Below are 23,302 nucleotides of genomic sequence, written 5' to 3' on the forward strand. Positions count from 1 at the left end.
AAATGACAGTCTCCGCTTGTGCATTAATCATAGTTTGAGTCCTAAATACCCACAGTGTGCTGAGCATCTCTCTGAATGATTAATTGAGAAGAGACAACAGCCTCAACTACTGATTTATATCAGGGCAGTAATGACAGGAGCAGCACAAAAATAAGCACCGACTACATCACTGGTTTTATAAACTAAGGAATTTCTGGTGTTGAGGCCTTGTAGCGCTGGCGTAGGTGCTCAAGAAAATTCTGATGCCTGCCAAGTTTAGATTTATGTAAGAACCTGCACAGCACAGGGTTAAATACAGGATTAGATATATGTTACCTAACTTAACTTTTTTGGTGCGTGACTTCAGTCAGTTCTGAATTCAGCTTGTGCACTCTTGCGGTGCCAAAGGTTGCAATTCTTTTTATTTGTGTCTATCTCTGTGTGGGTGTGTGCATGTGTGTGTGTGTGTGTGTGTGTGTGTGTGTTCTTTGAATTTGTATGTACTTGTTTGTGAGCCTGCCTGTTTTGATGTATGTGCATACCTGCACATTTGCGTGTCTGTGTGTGCGTGTATATTAATCGACAGGCCTGAAGACCATTGTGGGAGCTCTGATCCAGTCTGTGAAGAAGCTGTCGGATGTGATGATCCTGACCGTCTTCTGTCTCAGCGTCTTTGCTCTGATTGGACTGCAGCTCTTCATGGGGAACCTGCGGCAGAAGTGTGTTATCTGGCCAATCAACATGACTGAACAGTACCTGGCAAATGGCAGCAGGGGGTTTGATTGGGACGAATACATCATGAATGACAGTGAGTGATTACCTTGACACCTGGACAACTACTTGCACATGATTACATAAATGTCACACAATTTCTTTTCTCCATGTTTTTTTCTGTTGCTGATATGAAAGAAATAACAGACAAATTAACTGTTTAAGGTTACACAGACATTTTCTGCCCCCTGGCTAATGCAAGTGTTTTCTTTTCATAGCAAATTTCTACTTCCTCCCTAATCAGCTTGATGCTCTACTATGTGGAAATAGTTCAGACTCAGGGTAAGTTGGTGCTCCATTCACTCTGTGCATGCCTCCATATTTATGCTTTCATGTTTTAAGATGTCTCTAATTTCTCTGTTGTTCTTTTAAGTTGTTCTTTTAAGCATCTTGTAATGCGGTCGTCAGTGTAACAAGGAGCCATTGGGTGTTTTGGGTGTTTTGCAGAAGACACTCTCGTCCAGACCACCCCACCTGTTCATCAGGCCACAACTTGTATCCAAGTAGCATGGTGGTCAACATGTCACTCTTCTTGATCCAACACCATCTTGGGGCCTTTTCTGTAGCATAATCTGATATTTCTATGCACCTGAAGCCCATGAGAATTCTTATTTTTAGCAACGGTGTTCATGTATGAGTTCTTCAGGTGTTAGTTCATCAGATGCTGTGTAACGATACTGAAATATATCAATAGAGAGCTGCTCAACAGTGCTTGTATTCTTCTTGAGAATCTGAGCACCCTCTGCAGATCGCCTTCAATGAGGATCCTCATCAGTCATCACAGTCATTTGTAGACGGTTTAAAGTTCTCTACCAGGACCAGGTGGCAAGCTTGTTTTTGTACTCTGCTGGCTACCTTTTATCTCCTTCACGGATGCTTTCTTGTTGTTGAACTCGATTCAGAGCTTGTGATAGCAAAGCTTCAGTCTTCATCAAGTCTCTGTCCCGCTCTACATTGCTGAAGATGTTGTTGAGGTACTGTCAGTCCTATCTTTGGGATGAGTCAGGTGGCCATGTTCTCTCTCTCTCTCTGTCTGGCGCTTCTTTGGAGACATTCTGCTGTGCAGAGGGTTATGACTTTTCTCCTCATGATGTTCTGAAGATCTGCTAAGGTTTCCTCCTCCTTCCTCTTTCCCTTGTATTTAGAGATTTCAGCTCCTGTCTCAACTGGTTTATTATTTTCTCTCACCAGTGTGTGTTGCTTTAGAATGAGCCCTTTATATCGACAGAGGGAGTGGAAAAAACAAAACGCCTGTCCCACATTTGAAGAGGCCAGCGTAGGTTCTAGTGTAGGTGAGCCGAGGGGTATTCAGTTTGGTTGCGATCTGCAACTTCACAACAAGGTGTCACTTGACCCTACAGACTGGACCTTTTTCTGGAGCTTTTCAGATGCAAAATTCCTGGCTGTGACTTCAAAGATCCAGTCCACGCAGAACCCCTCTCTGTCAGCTGCTGGACACTTGACCCAAAATGTTCAGACCTACCTTGGCATGGACCTTGGAGTGTGATCTGTTGCACTGTGGGGTGACTTCAAGACTTTACCCTATACACAAAAATGCTAATTCGCTTTTAACCAGTTGTCATTACAGGTACTAAAAACAGCAAATTGCTGTCAGTGAGTACACATACCCATACTCATACTATTGCGATAGACATGTATCCACTATCATGAGCTAGACTAAAATATTAAGGTAAATTATGTCATACTGCGGTGTGCACACAAACAACATTGATAAAAACACACTTATCAAGACTCTTTTCATCAAGGCCTGATGTCCTGGTCCAGCTGTACTTTCAACTTCAAGCGTTGCCTGTATCTGTAACTGTATTAATGCTGAAGTGGCACATTTCATTCATTTGTTAAGTTACAGTTTTTGTATTCCTCTGTCTTCCTTTTAGACGATGTCCAGAGGGCTTCATGTGTATGAAAGCCGGAAGGAACCCCAACTATGGTTACACCAGCTTTGACAGCTTTGGATGGGCTTTCCTCACCCTCTTTCGCCTCATGACCCAAGACTTCTGGGAGAATCTTTACATGCTGGTAAAACATGTTGTCCAGAGGGAGGAAAGAATACCATGTAACATTAGACCTATGGTCGAAGCCTTTGAACCCCCTTACACTGGTTTTAGAGACCTTACTCAGAAAAGTAAAACACTCACTAAGCAGTAGTAATGATTTTGTCCTCACTTCATCATAAAAAGTATATACATCATCACCCTAATACCTGAATGAATCAGCAAAAGTGCCTCTCAGCAGCTCTCTCCCTCAGTTCATTTGCCCTCTGAATAGAAGGGAAGGAAGGACAGCTGATCCGAGACACTGTACCTAGGAGTGTGTGACTAGCCACCATAATTTTGTCCGGCGTTCATGCGCAAAATAATAGAACTTCTGAATTCTGAAATGTGTCATTTACATTTGCAGTGAAGCAATGAGCAAATGTGAATTATTTTTTGTTAAATGACTTCTGGAACAGTCACATCTCTATGTTAAATTAACCAGTATGACGTCACATGCATGTGCAAAATATATCACATGTGCACAGATGTCTGTATTGTTAAACTGCACTACCATGACACTGCAATATCTTTCCTCCTCCTCTAGACCTGCACCACTGCAGCCATAACAGATTCACTTCATTTGGCAAATAGGCCAGTCACTGTTTGTGTGTGTGTGTGTGTGTGTGTGTGTGTGTGTCTGTGTGTGTCTGTGTGCTTAAAAGTGGGAATTCCTGTTCTCTAAGGCTTCTTCTCTGTCTGGAGGTTTTCCTGGAAAAAAACATGAAACAGATATAGAAGCACCAGCAATGCTGACGCAACATGTATATATACATATACATATACATGACAGAGTCATGCACAAAAACAACTCATTAACCTAAAACAAATGCTTTACCAGGATTCATTCCATTTATATCTTATCAGAAGGACAAAATGTCTGTTATTTTTATGTTACTTCAGCCTAAATGTTCTTGTAGTTCTCATTCCCGTGTGTTTTCTGCTAGACTCTTCGAGCTGCAGGGAAGACCTACATGATCTTCTTTGTGCTGGTCATCTTTGTGGGATCCTTCTACCTGGTGAATCTCATCTTGGCTGTGGTGGCCATGGCTTATGAGGAGCAGAACCAGGCTACTATTGAGGAGGCTGAGCAGAAAGAGGCTGAATTCAAGGCCATGCTGGAGCAACTCAAGAGGCAGCAGGAGGAGACACAGGTTGGCTCACTCTGCCTCACATACATACACCTTTACCCAATTTTTCATAGTTCAAGATTATCATGTGCCTTGTTTTTTTTTCTCAGGCTGCTGCGATGGCGACATCTGCAGGCACGGTGTCCGAGGCTGCTTTAGAGGATGAAGGAGGGGGGCACTTGTCCCGCAGCTCCTCTGAGGTCTCCAAGCTGAGCTCCAAGAGTGCCAAAGAACGTCGCAATCGCAAGAAGAAATGGCGTCAGAAAGAGCAGGAGAAAGAGAAGGGAGACAGCGAGAAGGTCGTTAAGTCTGAGTCAGACGATGGCAGCAAGAAAAGCACCATACGTTTTCCAGGAAGCCGGCTGGGGAGGAAGACATCCATCATGAACCAGGTAAACTGTACAGTAAATGCTCAGTGCGGTTTGACTGAGCTTATGCACATAAATCTGCGGATGCTTCTGAACTCATTATTAGTGACCTTACAAGAATTGTTTCAACATCATACAGCCTCCCCCACATGACCAAGCTGAGGTGTATCAGGTCTCCGATTGTATCCGGTTATCCAGTTCACTGTGTCCTCCCCATGGCTCTCCTCTCTTGAGCCATTTCCATCGTGAGGCTTTCTGCTGCTTCAGTGGTATCGCTGATGGCTTTTCGACACTATTGATTAGTGTGTTGTAAGCTCTGGCTGTGAAGGCCATGCATCCAACTTCAACCGACAGACCTTGCTCTCTAAGTACGTTACGTGCACTTGCCAACTAGTACCTTTCTAGTTTCCTCTCAAAGGGATCATCCAAGTGATCTTCCCAAGGTCACGTTTCTCTCCTGAGTGTTTTTTAAATACTTTTTTCAAACCCGCCCTCCTCAGCCTCTGATTGGCTAGTAATCGTTGCCTCTGCCCTTCTTTGACTTTGATTGGTTTACCCTGATATTCTGATCATTAATTCAGCTAGCCCATGGACTTATCAAGGAAAGCATTGGAGGTGGAGTCCCATTGATTCCTATGAAAGCTGCTAAGCGGAGAAAGAAGCCAAAAAAGCTCAACATATTTAACTACCCCAATCTTCCAGATGTTGGGGCCCATAGAGCATGGGCAATGGAGACTTCCGCTGGTCGAACTAGCTAAGACTGGTTAAGCGCCCGCCTAACTTGAATGGGGATAAAAATTGATTTAATCTTGCAGCCCCTCCAGACTTATGAGACTAAATGGCTCCAACTATGACAGTGGAACAAGTTATTTAACATGGGGTTATGATTCTCAAAAATGTATCTTTCTATCCTTGTGTCCTTTCACATTGTAAGCTTACGGGAAAAAGTCTTCTCTTCATCAATGCTGTTTCTCTCATTTTGTGGAGGAAAACACTGTAGTCATTGTAATACAAAAGCTTGAAAATGTTACAATTTTATATTCCTACAAAAGCAGTGGCTGTATTTTCCCTTTATGGGGCAAATTTTACCATTAGCTTGAGATTACCTTTTTAGTTCTCTCTGCCCTCTTCACCTTGTCCACTTTATATCCACACATCAACTAACTCCTGCTATTTTTAATAACTCGTCAACTATCCCTCTCTGAATCTGTCTTTCCTTCCTCAGTCACTACTCAGCATCCCAGGCTCTCCCTTCATGTCGCGTCACAACAGCCGTAGCAGCATCTTCAGCTTCAAAGGCCGTTCCAAGGACATGGGCTCCGAGAACGAGTTCGCCGACGACGAGCACAGCACAGTTGAGGAGAGCGAAGACCGACGAGGCTCCCTGTTTATCCCTTACCGCCGCAACAGCTACAGTGGCTACAGCCAAGGCTCGTCACGCATCCACCCCCTGGCACCCCACTCTGGAGGGAAGAGGAACAGCACAGTGGACTGCAATGGCGTGGTGTCTCTCATCGGCCCTGGGCCCGGCAGACGGCTTCTGCCTGAGGTGAAAATAGATAAGGCAGCCACTGATGACAGTGTAAGGACGTCCATGGGACACCTATACAGTTTAGGCATGATGGTGGTGGCCCTGGTCTCTGCAGCTTCTCCTTCACAACCTCCTCCCCTTGGCTCTTGTTCCTCTTTTTCCCTGAACTCAGAAACTCCCTTTTCCTCTCCTGAATATCTAGATTCTGTCTTATAATTTAATCTTCCACTTCCACCCTGATCTGATGCCCTTTTTATGCTGCTACATTTTTAACAGCTCCAGAAGGCACTAACCAGCTGAAACAGTATCCACAAAGTCACTGCTTCATCAGCATCATGATGATCATTCCATTCATATCTAACCCTATCTAAGTTCTGCCAGCAGTTCTATCACCAAGCCTACACACAGACATTCATTAGAAATATATCTATTTAAAACCTTTTACACTACAGAAACTCACTTCCTACTTCTAACATTTCCTTCTTAGGGTCTTTCACATTCAGGCCCTGTCTTTCTCCCTCCTTCTCTCACCTTTTTGTCCTTATTTATCCTCCCGCTCCTGAGCCAAAGGATTGTGCAAAAATAAATCTGAAACATTCTTCTATAACAGTACTTCTCCTCATACTAGCTAGCATGGTAGACCCCTCTTTAATTCTCAACGAATCTACCTGCTTTTATCTTTTTACCTTTCTTAAAATGTAGCATGGTGTAGCAGCAAATGTTGTCTTGAGTTCCCCTCTGTTCTTGACCAGCATGCCATTGCATGCAGTTTAATGTTGTATACTCAGGGGTTGTAGTTTAGTTATGTAATGCACAGGCCAGGGGTTGAGGAAAATGTGCCGTAAATTCTCAAACAAAAGCCAATAATTCCGTGATGCCAGCTTACTGATATAAATAGAAAATAGATTAAATTATAACTAAAAATCTTTCTCAAATGGTAGTTTGTTTTAGAGACCTGGTTCTTTCTTCAGTTGCGGTAAGTTAAGGCAACTATTTGAGAATTTACAGTATGATTTTGAAGTGTGTTGTATGATGCAGGAAATGCTTAAATTGAACAAAGTAGGTAATTTTGGGGAATCATAAATTGTAAGAAAAGGTTTGATGATCAAATGAAATGAAAAGCTATATTCATTAGTTTTATCTTCGACGCAGGCTCTGGCATCATTTATCATTTAGATAGCTGAAGAGCATGAGTTTTAATGTGTGATGTTTGTAAGTATGCATTCATGTGAGCACTCTCTCACTGACATTGTGTCTTTCTCTGAGTACAGACTACTGATGTGGAGATTAAGAAGAAGCACTCTGGTTCCCTCATGGTATCTGTGGATCAGCTCAACTCCTCCTTCAAAGGAAAGGACCGTGCCAACAGTCAGATGAGCGTAGTCACCAACACACTGCTAGAGGGTACAGACCTTTCTTGTGTTTAAAGGTCCCATATGGTAGAGAGTGATGTTTCTTTTGGGTCTCAATGCTATATGAATACCTTGAAAGTATCGAAATCCTGAGAGAAATGCTCCCCGCCTGTATTCAAAAACTGCCTCCAAATGAGCCACTGGGAACTCTCTAATGTTGTGATGTCATAACTAAACAGTCACCATCCAAAAATGCCAGCAAAGCTTAAAGAGACCAGCGCAAAAACAGAGTGTTAAGAAAGAGGGTTAATTGAGGTGCTGCAGCAATGGACAGTATAAGAAGAAAACTGATGTCTCTTTTACATTTAAACATGTAAACAATATCTGGAAGGCACCTGAAATAAATGTATGAACCAGAAAATGAGAATGATATGGGAGCTTTAACATGTTTCCTGCCATAGCAAGTTGTACAAGTTGCATTTTATTTTAACCTGAATGAGATATGATCATAGCCAGCTGTGGTCTAGATGTTGCACTCCTTACTGTTTGCATTTACACCTCAAATTTACATTTTCCTCATGCAGACAAGGCTTTGAGATGCAGTTGGTGTCTGTTGCTCACCGGGGAGTTTATCATCCAATAAATTCTGAAACAAAAAATCAGCCTGGGACATTAGGGACTCACTCCTAACAGTTTATTTTCTTTGCCCTTTTTGCTTTTCGGTCCTCTTGGTCTGTCCCTGCAGAGCTGGAGGAGTCTCAAAGGAAGTGCCCACCCTGTTGGTACAAGTTTTCTAATACGGTCCTCATCTGGGAGTGCTGTCCCATATGGCTTAAGATCAAGCACATAGTCTACTTGATTGTCATGGACCCATTTGTTGACCTAGCCATCACCATCTGTATCGTCCTCAACACCCTCTTCATGGCCATGGAGCACTACCCCATGACGGAGCATTTCGAGGGTGTCCTGGCTACTGGAAACCTGGTGAGAAACTGCAGTTCTTCTTCTGTCCTCGCTTGCAGCACTGCCGTTTTAAGTTTTTATGCCTCATTATCCCTCTCAGGAGTTACAGAAGCATTGCAGGTTCAGCTTGCTCCACCTACATAACCTCAAACCAATACATCAATGCATCGTTTGGTATGTGCACTTAAGATACACACGCTTAGTGTATATAAGACTCTGATGGGGTCTCATTAAAGATTTATTTCCATTTTAATGCAGCCAGCCAGCCTGCTCCCCAAACTCTCATCACCCCCACTCAGGTCACTCTCCTGCTTCCGCTGCATCCTGCTTACCTCAACTCTTCTGAGCTCTATCAACCTCTCTCTCCTTCTCTCTCTCCCCCCCCTCACTCTCTTTCTCTCTCTCTTTCTTTCACACACACACACAGACACACACATACAAAATCCCTGTCATGCTAATGAGGCTCGCCACTGATCTGTCCAGCACAGGTTTGGCAGAGTACATATGAACCACACGTACAGCAGACATTTTGATTTGTATGTGCTCTGCCCTTGCTGTCAGATATCACCGTAGCACAGCTGTCCGAGGGCAGCAGTGTTGGCACAGTGTCAGTACTAAGACAGGAAATGAGATCATAGGGACTGGCGTGCTGTCAGGAGTGAAACAGGAACTGAAGTCAGAGGAAACAGCGTGATGGATGGTGCAGTATGAATCACTAGGTGTCCTCTGCAGCACTGAAAGGGGCCTATGATGAGATGTTGGGTGGACAGCATGGGAAATAGGCTCAGAGTACTACAGCTCCATACGGGTTCTGCTGGAAATAGGTGTCACCGCTCCATGACCTTGCCGTGTCAGAAGAGTCCTCATTCTTAGCAAATCCCAATCCATTATTAATCAGTACTTCATCAAATAAAATGCGATGTAAGCAAGCCAGGCTTTTTCATTCTGCGCTCAATTTGACCAGAAGAGTTTTAGAATGAGTAAAGGATTTGATGTTTTTATGTTTAAAGCTCCATTATTGCATAAGTATTGGACCTTTTTACTTATTTAGTTTTTTTTACATTCATTTCAAAGATTAAAAAAAAGTGTCAATTTTACTTTGTCCATTTGTCTACTCCAAGAATGATACAATTATCTGTTAATGTTGCTTTTGCTTTTTGGATTTTTTCTGTGTATCTTCAGTGGTAAGATGGTGCTGCACTAGCAGGTGTACCTCAATGGTGCAAGTAATAAAGAAATCCCAAACCCACTGAAATCCCATGGGTTTACACTTTAGCTTCATCGATCACTGTCTAGATTTCCCCTTATATATATTATTATTCCTGTTTCATGGGACCTTTATTTTTTTATATTAGATTTTGTGGAAAAATTAAAAATGCAATTATTCATTTATTGACTATGATGTGGGTCTACAGGTTTTCACAGGCATCTTTGCCGGGGAGATGTTTGCAAAGCTGATTGCTATGGATCCCTACTACTACTTCCAGGAAGGCTGGAACTGCTTTGACGGCTTCATTGTGACTCTGAGTTTAGTTGAGCTGGGACTGGCTGATGTGGAAGGTCTGTCAGTGCTCAGGTCATTCCGATTGGTAAGTGGAAGCGAGGAGAGACAGGGTTTGATGGTTCACCTTTTGTCAAGCTAAAAAAGACTGATTCTTAAAAAAAATGTTGTTTATACTTTTGCTTTTATACTCTGCATAATGATGATTTCTATTCATAATCATCAGATTAGGTCGTTAAAGGGGCAAAATTAAAGAATTTTAATTTAAAACATTAAACAATTTTGAACAGAATGTGAGAAAATGACACGTTTGACGCTATGTCAATGAAGTTTTTTTGATTGTGTTAAAAAGTTATCTGATGACGTTAGCATGCTTACTTGCTAGCCCCCGCCTCATAATACCACTACCTCAAGAGGCAACAGTCCAGCTCCATTGTAAACATCAACACACCAGAGTTAGCTAAATCCATTAGCTTCGTGGCTAAACTGATGATATACTGCCCCTATTTGTTTTATGTATAAATTCAATGCATGAGCAGTTCTTACAAATTCCACCTTTAAAGCTCCGAATCACAGATGAGGTTAACCCATGGAAGAACTTCTACAACATGTAAACCATCATTGTATTTTATATCCTACAAATGTGACCTTGAACTGGACCCTCTTAATGTTTACACTTGTGCCTGTGCTGCACCAAATCACGCATGTTTCCAGTCAGTACTTGCCTTCACATGACCTTTAAGATGAAATTAAAATATATTAGACAAGTCAAATCGAACCACTTAGGCCACCAGATAAATGTTCTGATATGAATATTGTTCAATAATCCTGTTTTCTGTTTCTCTCGTAGTTGAGAGTCTTCAAACTAGCCAAATCGTGGCCCACCCTAAACATGTTGATCAAGATCATTGGTAACTCCGTGGGAGCTCTGGGTAATCTGACCCTGGTGCTGGCCATCATCGTCTTCATCTTCGCCGTGGTGGGCATGCAGCTGTTTGGCAAAAGCTACAAGGACTGCGTGTGCAAGATCGCCCAGGACTGTGAGCTGCCTCGCTGGCACATGAATGACTTCTTCCACTCCTTCCTGATTGTGTTCAGAGTGTTGTGTGGGGAGTGGATTGAGACCATGTGGGACTGTATGGAGGTGGCAGGACAGACCATGTGCCTCACCGTCTTCATGATGGTCATGGTCATCGGAAACCTGGTGGTAAGACAAGACAAAGATGACATAGTGTTGATGCTACTGACTGATACGGACAGGGGTTTCTCAGTTGTGAACCACCCATTTACTGTGAGTGTATGGTGTTTTTTCTCTAAGGTGCTGAACCTGTTCCTTGCCTTGCTGCTGAGCTCTTTCAGTGCTGACAACCTCGCTGCCACGGATGATGATGGTGAGCCCAACAACCTCCAGCTTGCGATGGCCCGCATTAAAATTGGGATTGCCTGGATCAAGGAAAACATGCGGATCTTTGTAGCCACCGTGCTCAAGAAGGTACCATACAGTTAAACATCTACATGCATTACCAGTCCTTGGTTGGTGATTAAGTTGAATTATTGGAATGTGTGTTTTAGTGAGACAGCTCTAACAGCCTTTTTTTGTTTGTTCCATTTTTCTCTGTTCATGACAAGCAGCCCATAGAGGACGAACAGAAACCCCTGGATGAAATGTACGAGAAGAAGCTCAATTGCATTGCGAACCACACAGTGGACATCAACCGTGAACTGGACTATGCTAAAAATGGCAATGGCACCACTAGTGGTATTGGGAGCAGTGTGGGAAAGTATATGATTGATGAAGACTACATGTCCTTCATACACAACCCCAACCTCACCGTCTGCGTTCCCATCGCTGTTGGCGAGTCAGACTTTGAAAACCTCAATACCGAAGACTTCAGCAGCGAATCAGATGTGGAGAACAGTAAAGATGTGAGTAGCAAGGAAGTGAGAAAGAGCGAGAATGAGTGTGAGAATGAAGGTGTGTTGTTAGCAGAGAGTTTGCAGCAGTTATGTCCTCGCCTATATGGGAGATAATCTGGGCCAGGTCAGAAACATACTATAGATGTGGTGACCCTTGTGTTTGATAACTTATCTACAAGCTTTGACATTTAGCTTCACATATGTAAATGTGCGCTTTTGTTTGTGCCCATGTGGCATCTTTTGTCTGAGCTGCCGGACCGAAGACATTTAGTTCATCTGACATTTCAGAACATCTATTCAGACATGAGAGCTGCAACACTGTGCTGACTCTGCAGACGGACAGACAAAAAGGCAGCCCTGGCATGACATCAGAGTGAGAAACATACTGTCTGGTGCCATCGGTGTAGATTTCAGGGGCGTGCAGGGGATACATCCTGCTAAATGTTTAAAACATGTGCACGTCCACCATAAATTGTTGCAGAAAAGGCTTAAAATTGGTGCATAAACATTCACCAGAATACTGGAGATGAAGTGTATGACGCTGTGAAATGTGATTGGTCAGGGCCCCCGCTGAAAATGTGCCCACCCCAATGTTGAAACAAAACCCACTGCCTTCTCTGCTGTATCGTGTGAATGTGGTAAGAGAAGGGTAAGCCAGACACAAAGCTTGTCGAGAAGTCTGTTACGTGGGTCACCTTGACCTGGTTTGTAGTAGGAAGAGAGAAGATAATGCAGCAGCATACCTGCACCAGGTTCATATTCCACTGGGCTCCCTCAACCAACCACACAACAATCTTCCCCTGCACCACAGCCAGCCACGGGGTACACTGCAGGGAGCAGACACAGACAGAGCTGCTCACAGCCAATCAGCAAAGCAGGGATCCATCTGGCTGCTTGGTAGAGAGACACAGAGAAAAAAGAGGGGGAGTCGAAGAGAGTGCGAATGCGGTCCTTTGCTGACGATTTAAGATTATAAAGTGCAGTATCATTCTCTAGTGAATTGAATTGGCTGAGTGTCTGCACGTGCCCAAGTGTGAGTACTTTATTGCCATAAGGCTGCTGTTATGCCGGTGTTTCACTAGTTTGCCCTGCCTCACCTTGACCTATTGTCAAGATATGTTGTGATTTATTGGTACAGGTGAACCTCACTAAGCCTTGGTTCTTTTTTAGATTATTACCATACTCATTTTTATAACACAACAATCTAAATTGAGAGTACAGAGAATGTGAGGATTTGATAAAATACATAAAGACTTTGTTGAAATAAAATACAAAATGGTTTGGAATGAATAAATAAAAGCATCTGAGGCAAAGACAAGCAATTATGATAACAGTACATAACTCTCTTTTTATCTACATAATATAGTGTTGGATAAATGATACTGTGAATGTTTTACAACGCTGACATCTAGAACATGAGTTAGGTAGCAAACCCTAAACTTGTACCTATATGGAAAGGGATAAGGTATATCCTGTATTTTTTAAAACTGTTTAATTAGTTTAAAACGAGACAGTGAAGTAAAGACCAGGCCTTCAATGTTTAAATGACTAAAAACAAGAGATTTGACAATACTCCACCTTACAACTCTGAAACACATCCAAAAATACACTTGGTATAAATTTGATATACTAAATGTATTTTTATCACTATCGATTTCCTTTATGTACATTGGACCGACTCTTTTGTCTGACTGGTCTTGTATAAGCATTTGTTTAATTCCTTCATCACAAATAAATGAATCCTTCACCACTGAAGAATCTATATTAATGCACGCGTAACAATGGCTGTCATTACCACTGCAATCAATCACAGGTCTAATTTCATTAGTTCCTTGTGGATCTATTAATAACTCTGCAGAAAAGACAGTGGCAGAGGGCGATATAGCTTCACTACATGGCTACAACATGTATACCTTCAGCAATAAATCATGTCATGCATAGAAACCGAAAGGGGCATTAATGTAATGGCTGTACTGGCACTGTGCCGTATCCATATGCTTTCAGCATCTCGCTGCTGAGCCTGTAATGTTCAGAGAGAAAGTGAGAGGTTGAACTGATCTCTTTGGCCCTCTGTTTGTCCCAGCTGGATGACACCAGTTCGTCTGAGGGCAGCACAATAGACATCAAGCCTGATGTGGAGGAGGTGGCAGTGGTGGAGGTAGTGGAGGAGTACCTTGACCCAGATGCCTGCTGGACAGATGGTAGGTGGTGGTAGTTATCTGATGTTATTGTAAATAATCACAATGAACAGACAGGAAATATTATTAACATTGCCCATGCCAATTTTAATAGGACTGTGATACAGTGTGTCCTTAGTGGTATTTTGCGTCCGTCTCTTTTGTGTGTATCAGCAGTTGTGTTTTTATGTGTCACACAGAGTGTGTGGCCAAATACAAGTGCTGTGATGTCCCTATCACACATGGCTGGGGGAAACACTGGTGGTTCCTGAGGAAGACCTGTTACCTGATTGTTGAACACAACTGGTTTGAAACCCTCATTATCTTCATGATCCTACTCAGCAGTGGAGCCCTGGTAAGAGCGCAAATACGCATACACAATAATCATGATAATATGATGACAATATTAAGCTGGCATGGCACCTGTCAGGACACAGTTACAGAATGCTTTACAGAACAAACCAATATAAAGTGAATTAAACAAGCTAAAAGACTAACACTGAAAGATCTAAGACAGTAAAATGAAATATTGTACAGAAAATAACATTTCTGAATTGCACTTTTAAAATAGTTGTTTTTCAAAAGTGATTTAAAAGACAAGACTGAGTTTACAGCCCTGAACTCCTCAGACAGGTCATTCCAAAGTCGGGGAGGCCAAAATAAAAAGGCTTTGTCAACTTTGTGTATTAATCTAGACCTTGGAACAACAAGGAATGACAAGTAGGTGTTTTGTTTACACTGATAAACATTAAATTAATGTCACTACTCGTGCTTCTCAATTATGAAACACATATCACTACAAAGTTACTCAAGTGCTTTGGAACATATAACATATGAACTGAGAAGGAAAATTCACAGAATAAATAAAACAAGAATGTTCATGAATTTCATGTGGATTCACACAAGCAAGATCATCTCCTGCTTTCCGTCTGGAACTGCTCTTGATATTATTGTCACTAATGGACAGCAGAGTGCTGTAATGCAGCAACCTTTCAACTGGCAGAATCCAGCTTAGCTTTGCAGCTTTGTGGAGGGGAAAGGCCTGTAGCCAAACAAAACACTTAATGTGCTGAAGAATGGATACAGGCAACGGACGATGGAAGAGATGCGGGGAATGATCAGTGTCCTTTATCAACTAGTGTCCCTTTACTATGTCAGCAGCTCACTCTTTGAAAAGGTCGACGAAGCACAAGCTGCTGTATAAAATACAACATGCAAGTAAAGATTAGAATAATAAAAACACTAGACAGCCATTGTTTATTGAAATGTAGATACACCTTGTTTCAAAGTTCGTGTTGGGTGTAAAGATTTCATGCTATTTTTTATCAGTTTTGTTTGAACAAAATGCTATAAGGTGTGTGGCTTACCTCACGCTAACTTACTCATTTACAACATCAACATTAGTAAAATGATTCTCTGCTGCTCTTTAGGCCTTTGAGGATGTGTACATTGAGCAGAGGAAGACGGTAAAGATCATTCTGGAGTATGCCGATCGTGTTTTCACCTACATCTTCATCCTGGAGATGTTGCTGAAGTGGGTGGCCTACGGCTTTGTCAAGTACTTCACTAATGCCTGGTGTTGGTTGGACTTCTTCATTGTGGATGTAAGTATTTTTACATACCTTTTTGTAATATTCTTAACTAAAAGTGCAACAATGACATGTATACATTTGGTCATTCATTCAAATCATCAAGAGGCTCTTTTAAGATACAATACCAAAGAAGGGCATGGATTTGAGAAATTGCCTCATTGGTTAACTCAATCATTGACATAAAGTTTTTAGGAGGGAGAAAAGGTAGACAAGTTTTTCAGTTCAAACAGAGATTCTGGCGCACTGAAATTAAATTATTGTGAAGAAACAACATTTTTACCCGTGCACACGTGAAAAAATCCTACACATATCGTTCAGTACCAGATTTGATCCATGCCAAGAGATGATGATGATGATGTCAGAAATGACCAATAAATTCTGCTCAAAACACCACTCAGTAGAAATCATCTACTGGCTCTGATGAGTATCCAACAGTGATGATGGCGGTATTCATTTAAAATCCACTGGTTAGATAATAAAAACATAACACTGATTGTGACCTTTTATCACAGAAAATGATCTCTACATTTTGGATAACACCTAACGTATGAGTCTGACTCTACAGAAAAAATGGGAAACATGAATGATATTTTTGTATATATTCTGCAGACCAAATGGCCCAGAACACCTGAAAGACACAGTCTATTCCTTAAATTTAACTTTTGAGAACAAAGTTCAGATCATTTTGTACTGTTTTGTTACTTCTTGAGTCAATATGTGGGTTTAATACCTATATGTCTTATGTAAGTATTAAATGGTTGTAGCTCGACAGACAAAATTGAAATAATTAGCTATGTGATGTTCCAGCTGTGTTTTGCGGACCACACAGTCATTAAAATGCTGCAACTTTAAACTGTTACTGTTGTAAATGAGGTGACATTGCTATGAAGTCAGTATTGTATTGTATTGTGTAGAAACACCACTGTTCACAAGATCTTTACAGTGAAAGTGGACGTATAATGTGGTATTACCATTCAGTTGATAAAAGGGGTATGTTATCGTCACAGTCCACGCTTGGGCTCCATGACAGCAGTACAACAGCAGCCCTGACACAGTAAATAAACCCCGGTGTGTTTCAGAGCCCTTGTGTAGCTCTAGACTGCTGAGTCATTCCGAGTTTTCCCATCTGACAGTTACTACTGCGCACATATGGGTTGTCCTTTCCTGTCGTTTGTGCATGATGAGTTTCTTACTTGAATTTCTTCCTGTGTCTGAACTTAGCAGAAGGGAAATACACATTAAATGGCCTGCTTAAAGGCTCCATGAAATAGGGTTCTTATTTCCTGAAAATACAGCCAGACCATACATGGCAAGCTAGACAAAACTATTAACTAATGTTGCTTTTGTAATGCATGTGTGAAGAAGGATAACAGATAGTGGGGAGACAGGAAGGAAACATGGTAGACTAAGTTTTATAATTATCTTGTGACCCAAATGGGTGGAACATAATTGTGTAGTAACCAATCATGTGTGACGTTCATTTAATACAGCTTGTTTTGCTGCTGACATAAAACTCGCTTCAGACGTAGCTTCTGTTCAGATTTGTACCATTTGTGAAACGAAACTGCAACAACTACAGACGCAATACTGGACTGCATTTGCAACGACAGCGTGATTGATCCTTTCCAAATGCAGCTGATTGTGGGAAGTGTTAGTGGCAGCTTTTCCATGTTCTGTCTGGTTGTACCCCAAATGTATTTCCTGTTGAAACCGGAACTTGGGTTGGGACATAAAACAGCATAAAATTATTGTTACCGAAAACCAAGGGGACGTCAGTTAAGAAGAGGGAGGACACACCAACATTTTATGTTAATACCATTGTGCACAATGAGGTCATATTCAAGGTGCAGTATGTAAGATTTGGCCAGCTTATTCGGATCCCGAACAACAGTAGGGTAGCTTATCACCAGGGCACCTGCTGACTGCTGCTAACTATAGCTGCTGTTAGCTAGTTAGCGTGGTTAGTCCTGCAGCTAGTGGTTCAGACTAGCTCAGAGCACCAGGGGAGTGCTTGGACCGGCACAATACACAGATATCATGACCATCAAGATTGTTATATTTCATCATTATGAACATAAATAAAAAAATGTTCACAAAAAAGATTGTTATTTTTTTTTACATTCTGTTGACAATTTGGGCAATTTTTTAATCTTTTCAACTAAAAATCTTACATATTGCACCTTTCACTGCTGTAAGAAAAAGTGACACTTTTCCAGGAACTAAAAGGTGTCTTTTTATTGCTGTCTTTAATTGTTGTGGTACTGTGGTATTGTTGTGGTCTTGTGGAGGAATGGGGCAATGAGAAAAATTCATCTCAGAAATATATGAATATAATGAAGAGGAAGGATTTCGGGGGGAAAAAAAGCAGTCTTTTGATTATACAGCATGGTCCACTTTTTTTTTTTCAAATTAGGCAAAAAGTAGTGAAGAATTGATAAGAGATAACTGGTTAATAATCAAGTATGACTGTATCTGCTATCATGCATTGTGCATGACCTAAATAATGTCAAAAATGACTTGACATACACCTTTTCCATACTAGTCTAAAGAATTACCGAACAGCCTCTGATTTTTATACTTATACTTAACTTATAATTCAGATGTTTTTTCTTGTTGTCCTAATCCTCTCACGTGTATTTGATGATGTGTCTTATGTTGTCCTAATTCATGCATTAGCTAGTAAGTTGTCCATTATCCTTTTAACACCAATTTTCCACCTTTCTCGACTGCGAGGTGCCAGTATGTCTGTTATTCAATATTTACATCCTTATCATTTGACGCGTGATAAGAATGCACTGATGTATGTCATGTTCGTGTTGGTTTCCCCAAAGCCACACTTGCCATGTTATGTGCTGCCATCGACTGCCACAGTGCACAAGTGCTTGAAGTGTGTGGAGGTTTATCAGAGCTCACTGGGACACACTCGACTAATCAAGACATCCTTGCACAAATACATGGCTCAGTGGAGCTCAGTTGCTTTGTAGGTTTTATTTAATTTCAACATTATGAACAATGGATAGTATACACCTGGATTTGTGGTAAACATGATGAATGATGGGGTACACCTTACCGAAGTTGGACTAGGGGAAGACACACTCATACACTACCTAGCAGCACTTGCTTCAGACCACAGGTGTATAGAATAATCCCCTCTATGTCATTACCTCTCCTGTCCATGACTTGTGAATCTTTTTCATGTCTTCTGTCTTACTCATTTAGAAAATTTGGTAAAGAACAGTGGACAGCCTTCTCACATACATAATTAAAAAGTGGAAAAAACACGTAGTGATCCAGTTGTAGTTGCAACAGTGGCGCCACTAATAATAGCACATCGAGGCGCTGGGCTGGAAAGAGTCCACTTTTGAATTCAGGACTTTTATTTGTGACAGAGTATTTCCACACTCTGGCATTAGTACTTTGTATGAAGTGAAAGATCTGACTTCTTTTCCACCACTGGGTTTGCCCCCAATTTATTGTTAGAAGTCCAATTTATGGAATGTGATAAAGGACTGAAGCTCCCCTGGTTGTGAGGTTTGGATCCACTGCTTGTCAAACCCTCAATCTCAGTATAGTTTAAATTGGCCCATGTGTTGTGCAGATATCTTCTCCTTACCTTCCATACAAGTCTCATCCCTAATATTGGCCTGTCCTCTCTCTCACAGCAGGTGCCTCTAACTGTGTCTCTCTTTAAGTTAAGAGAGACGTTGTGCAGCTGTCGAGAGGGACTGAGGGGGTCGGTGTTTGAGGGTCCAGGGTAAGGTTTGTGTGCTGTGTTGGGACTCCTACTTTCACAGGTTATCCTCTCTCTTCTAACCCTGAAAGTTGTCCTCAACCTTCTGCGTTTTTTCTCTCCCCACCTTTAAGTGAGATGCTCTCTGGTGTGGAAACTGTACTGTTTTGTATTGTGTACTGTGTGTATATTATTGTGTCACATTGATTTAGTGTTTGTGAAAACATCTCTCCTCTGATTTTTTCCCTTTGTTTGACTCTTTATCTTCTCTCCCTCTCACTGTGTCAACCACAAGTTTCTTTCCAGGTGTGCTCACTGTGCTGTAAAGCTGGTTATAACGCTAGACTGGCTTGCCAAACTAAACCAAACGCAAACATAAGCAAAAAAAGAAAAAAGAAAACTTTGGTCATGTACACTTTATTGACCCTTGTCTATTGTAATAACCCCTGTTTGACCGTATGATATATAGATACATATACTTACACATATAGAAACTATATATGTACTTATATATATCTGTATACATCCATTCAGCCATCCTTACAGTATCTATAGGGCCCACCTTTCTCTCTATAACCCCTCTAACACTGTGGGTCCTCTCTTCCTTGCCTCTGTCTTTCCTCTCCTTCTGTCCCTATCTGTGTAGGTGTCTATAGTCAGCCTTATAGCTAATGCGTTGGGCTACTCCGATCTAGGCCCGATTAAATCACTCAGGACACTGAGGGCCTTGAGACCCCTCAGGGCCCTGTCACGTTTTGAAGGGATGAGGGTAAGGCCTAAGATACCAGGCAGCTGGTCCTTCTGCATGCCGATTAAATAAAAGCATGCTGGAGTTGGCAATATAGAAGAATGAGGGAAATTTCTTTTAGCTTTTATCAATGAGAAGCTTTTTGCATGGATGCAGATCATCTCAGATGGTCATAATACATCTGATTTGATTTATCATATTTCATTTCATATATAAAAAGCGCTATGTTAAGGCAATTGCAGTGATTTATCCTTTCGAAATATTAAGAAAACTCCTTTGAAAATCTGTCCCTTGCCTTATAGAACGCAAGACCAGAACAGGGTTTTTGACCTGAATGATGCAGCACGTTATAAAAAAATTGCTCAGCTCTGAAGTATTCAGTACCAGCTGAGACAACAACTAGAGGTTGGTTTGAAACATCACACAAAAACTGTTCACCAAATCACAGGACAGGGCTAATGTAGACTGAATAAGCCTGATACCTGTTAAAATGTCTATACTGCTGAGCTGCAGAGTCACACGAACATTATGATAAAGAAATTAATTTACAATTTTACAGTATGCACACACTTGACAAATCTTTTCCTAACTGTGTGTTTTCAGTGTTTTCTTTCGTCGATGATATTTCAGCCTTTTCTGATCACAATTTCAGTGTGTGATGGGTTGGATCAAGCTCTGGTTGTTGCTGGGCAGAAAAATCAATCTTGTTAGTGTCTGAGCTCAGCATCCTCTGACTGTCCCTCTGCCTCAAGCGTCCTGTTATCTGATCTTATCACAGTTTGGCTTTGGCATTGTCACACTGGAAGATCAACAAACTTCTGGTTGCATACCCCCCCTCCCTTGCCATCCTTGCTCACCACTCCTCAGTGATTGTCATCATCACCATGATTATTGATTACCATTTTGCAATAGTTGTATTAACTGATCGTATGAATGCTTTGTCTTTATATTGTTACATAGAAAATGAAAAGAAAAGCTGTTTTCCACATTTGATGTTTGCTTATATGGTTTTTGGTTTATTTGGCTTTATGTTTCCATGGCTCCTCTGTGTTCGTAAATGCACATTCATATGACCTCCTCCTTGAGCTCCTTTACCTCCTCCAACATGCCCACACTGCTTCAGTGCAGAATAGTTTATATAAGTCACACTCATATAGTCATTTGGCAATATTTATAACTCTGTAGCAGTTATACACAGTCATTGTTCAGGGATACCCAGCAATATGTATATATTTTTTTCTCAGCATACATACACAAAGAGTTCATTGTTGACATAGTGGAACATGATTGTGTATAATTAATACATCCATACAATCCTACATATACTACTGGATTATCTAGGTAAATACTGTAGATCATGGCAAAGGACAAAAATGGGATAATTTGAATGTCAAGCTGAAAAATTTATTGCAACATAATTGGTCATAAGTGCATGCCAGAGGGCGCAATTAAGGGTCATTCATTAAGTATGCCCTTGTGCTACTTCAGAAATCTAAGTGAAAATGATTGTTAACTGGACATTGTTATTTTTCAGTTTCATTTTGCAATCTCATTGCAAAAAAGTGACCACATTTTTTCCAAAATCCGGTTTTTGCGCCAAAACTGAAAAGAAAAAAACAATGGTTCAAGAATAGCTGTGGTTACATGGACGATATTTATTCGACCAGATCGAAAACATTCTGCATAGAGATTCCAACTTAAAGGGGCTCAGTGGAACTTCTGTGTTGCGGTGAAACCTGCTTGTTAGTGAAGTTAGTGGACTACTGTCGCTCTCTGTTAGCAGTGGAGTGGAGAGAGGCACTGAGACGAGGCGATCGTGAACATGCATACGGTCACATCCTTTGGACTGTTGCAGAAAATGCAACCCAAGTCTTTCACAAAGTACTCCACAGTCACGCAGCATTTAACATCTTAAACTAAATGTTCCTATGGTAACAGATGTACACACAATCTGCTTTAGTCTGACAGATTTGATTCTTAGAATATTAGCAGAAAATTGTCAATGACGCTTGTCATACTCGTTTACGAATTAATTCTGTTCCGGCTGGATTGGGCCAGTGTCTTCTGATTAAGGTTGTTACATAATGCATTTCATTCTGATTGGGCTATTATAATGATTAAGAGTGGAATATAAGGATCCATGTAACGCAGTTATTTACTTATTTGGAGAAATTAGTCTTATTTTGTTGTCTCTTCATCTTCAGTAAAAAACTCATGAACTAATTGTAACTCATGATTTTGTGCCAAAACCATGAGTTTTATATTTTGATGGGCTTTATCCTGTGCCAAGAATTCAGATAATACACCTAAAGCCTCTAATGGAGAAAATGAATGTGCATTTCTATGAATGTATGTGTTGATGTTATTTAGTGTGAACCTAGCCACGCAGCTGGTGTGTAATTGGGAAGTCACAGTGGCTGTGTTACCTTGCTCTTCTCTTCAGGTTGTGGTGAACGCCTTGGTGGGTGCAATTCCCTCCATCATGAACGTGCTGTTGGTGTGTCTCATCTTCTGGCTCATCTTCAGCATCATGGGTGTCAACCTGTTTGCTGGAAAGTATTACTACTGTTTCAACGAGACAGCTGAGGAGTACTTCCTCCCCGATGTCGTCAACAACAAAACGGAGTGTTTCGCATTCATTCACGCAAACTACAGCGAAGTCAGATGGAAAAACGTCAAGATCAATTTTGACAACGTGGGTGCAGGATACCTGGCACTTCTGCAAGTGGTGAGAAACCTTTGCTGTCACTGCTTGTTCGTTTCCCTCCTCTCATAGCAGTCTGTTTACTCACGCAATGTGTCTGCCCGCCTAACAGGCAACATTCAAAGGCTGGATGGACATTATGTATGCAGCGATAGATTCTAGACGGGTAAGCTTCTTGTTATTTTAAACTCTAGACTTCCATATCCATGTATAGTGCAGTTTTGTACACATTTCTTACTTATGCCACTATACAGGTGGAGGACCAGCCTGTCTACGAGGACAACTTGTACATGTACATCTACTTTGTCATCTTTATCATCTTCGGGTCCTTCTTCACCTTAAACCTCTTCATTGGTGTCATCATTGACAACTTCAATCAACAAAAGAAAAAGATAAGATTTATTTTCCTCACTTTCACCTTCAGAGAACAAGCAGATGATTTAAGAATAGTTTGACATTTTGGGAAATATGCTCATTTGTTTTCTGAATACAACTTAAGCCAACAGTTTTTTACAAAAATGAGAGTCTATAGGCGAGTTTTTAAAAAGCGGGAAAAAAGGCGATTGACTCCTTTTCCATTGACCGTAGACAAATTTGCTATTTGCTTTAGTTTTTCCTGATGTGTCACATTTGAAGGCCGAAAAGCACCCAAAAACTGGCAACCGTACGAAGTTAACTCAACGCCATGTGACGGATGTTTGAGAAAACATTCAAGCAAAATTCTGTGTGCACGTGTCTGTCATATTTCAATCACTGCTATTCAGAACTGGAGCTAATACCGACCA

The 23,302-nt window shown here is 41.2% G+C and overlaps 1 protein-coding gene across 9 annotated transcripts in view; it reads left to right on the plus strand.

Moving 5' to 3' along the window:
* Positions 1 to 23,302, plus strand: part of scn8ab (sodium channel, voltage gated, type VIII, alpha subunit b) — a 52,719-nt gene that overhangs the window by 23,707 nt on the left and 5,710 nt on the right. For 4 of the 9 annotated variants that reach the window (XM_030421557.1, XM_030421556.1, XM_030421555.1 and 1 more), the window contains exons 7-25: positions 566 to 787; positions 969 to 1,032; positions 2,649 to 2,790; positions 3,752 to 3,958; positions 4,045 to 4,326; positions 5,528 to 5,884; positions 7,105 to 7,237; positions 7,931 to 8,169; positions 9,564 to 9,737; positions 10,500 to 10,856; positions 10,968 to 11,141; positions 11,279 to 11,575; positions 13,650 to 13,767; positions 13,944 to 14,098; positions 15,174 to 15,347; positions 19,712 to 19,834; positions 22,257 to 22,541; positions 22,630 to 22,683; positions 22,772 to 22,909. In XM_030421557.1, the coding sequence (XP_030277417.1) occupies positions 566 to 787; positions 969 to 1,032; positions 2,649 to 2,790; positions 3,752 to 3,958; positions 4,045 to 4,326; positions 5,528 to 5,884; positions 7,105 to 7,237; positions 7,931 to 8,169; positions 9,564 to 9,737; positions 10,500 to 10,856; positions 10,968 to 11,141; positions 11,279 to 11,575; positions 13,650 to 13,767; positions 13,944 to 14,098; positions 15,174 to 15,347; positions 19,712 to 19,834; positions 22,257 to 22,541; positions 22,630 to 22,683; positions 22,772 to 22,909 (3,695 nt within the window). The remainder of the gene's footprint in view (positions 1 to 565; positions 788 to 968; positions 1,033 to 2,648; positions 2,791 to 3,751; positions 3,959 to 4,044; positions 4,327 to 5,527; positions 5,885 to 7,104; positions 7,238 to 7,930; positions 8,170 to 9,563; positions 9,738 to 10,499; positions 10,857 to 10,967; positions 11,142 to 11,278; positions 11,576 to 13,649; positions 13,768 to 13,943; positions 14,099 to 15,173; positions 15,348 to 19,711; positions 19,835 to 22,256; positions 22,542 to 22,629; positions 22,684 to 22,771; positions 22,910 to 23,302) is intronic. The other 5 variants (XM_030421561.1, XM_030421560.1, XM_030421563.1 and 2 more) reach the window with 3 other exon arrangements.

This window comes from Sparus aurata, chromosome 6 (genome assembly GCF_900880675.1).
Source record: "Sparus aurata chromosome 6, fSpaAur1.1, whole genome shotgun sequence".
In the NCBI taxonomy this organism is placed as follows: domain Eukaryota; kingdom Metazoa; phylum Chordata; class Actinopteri; order Spariformes; family Sparidae; genus Sparus; species Sparus aurata.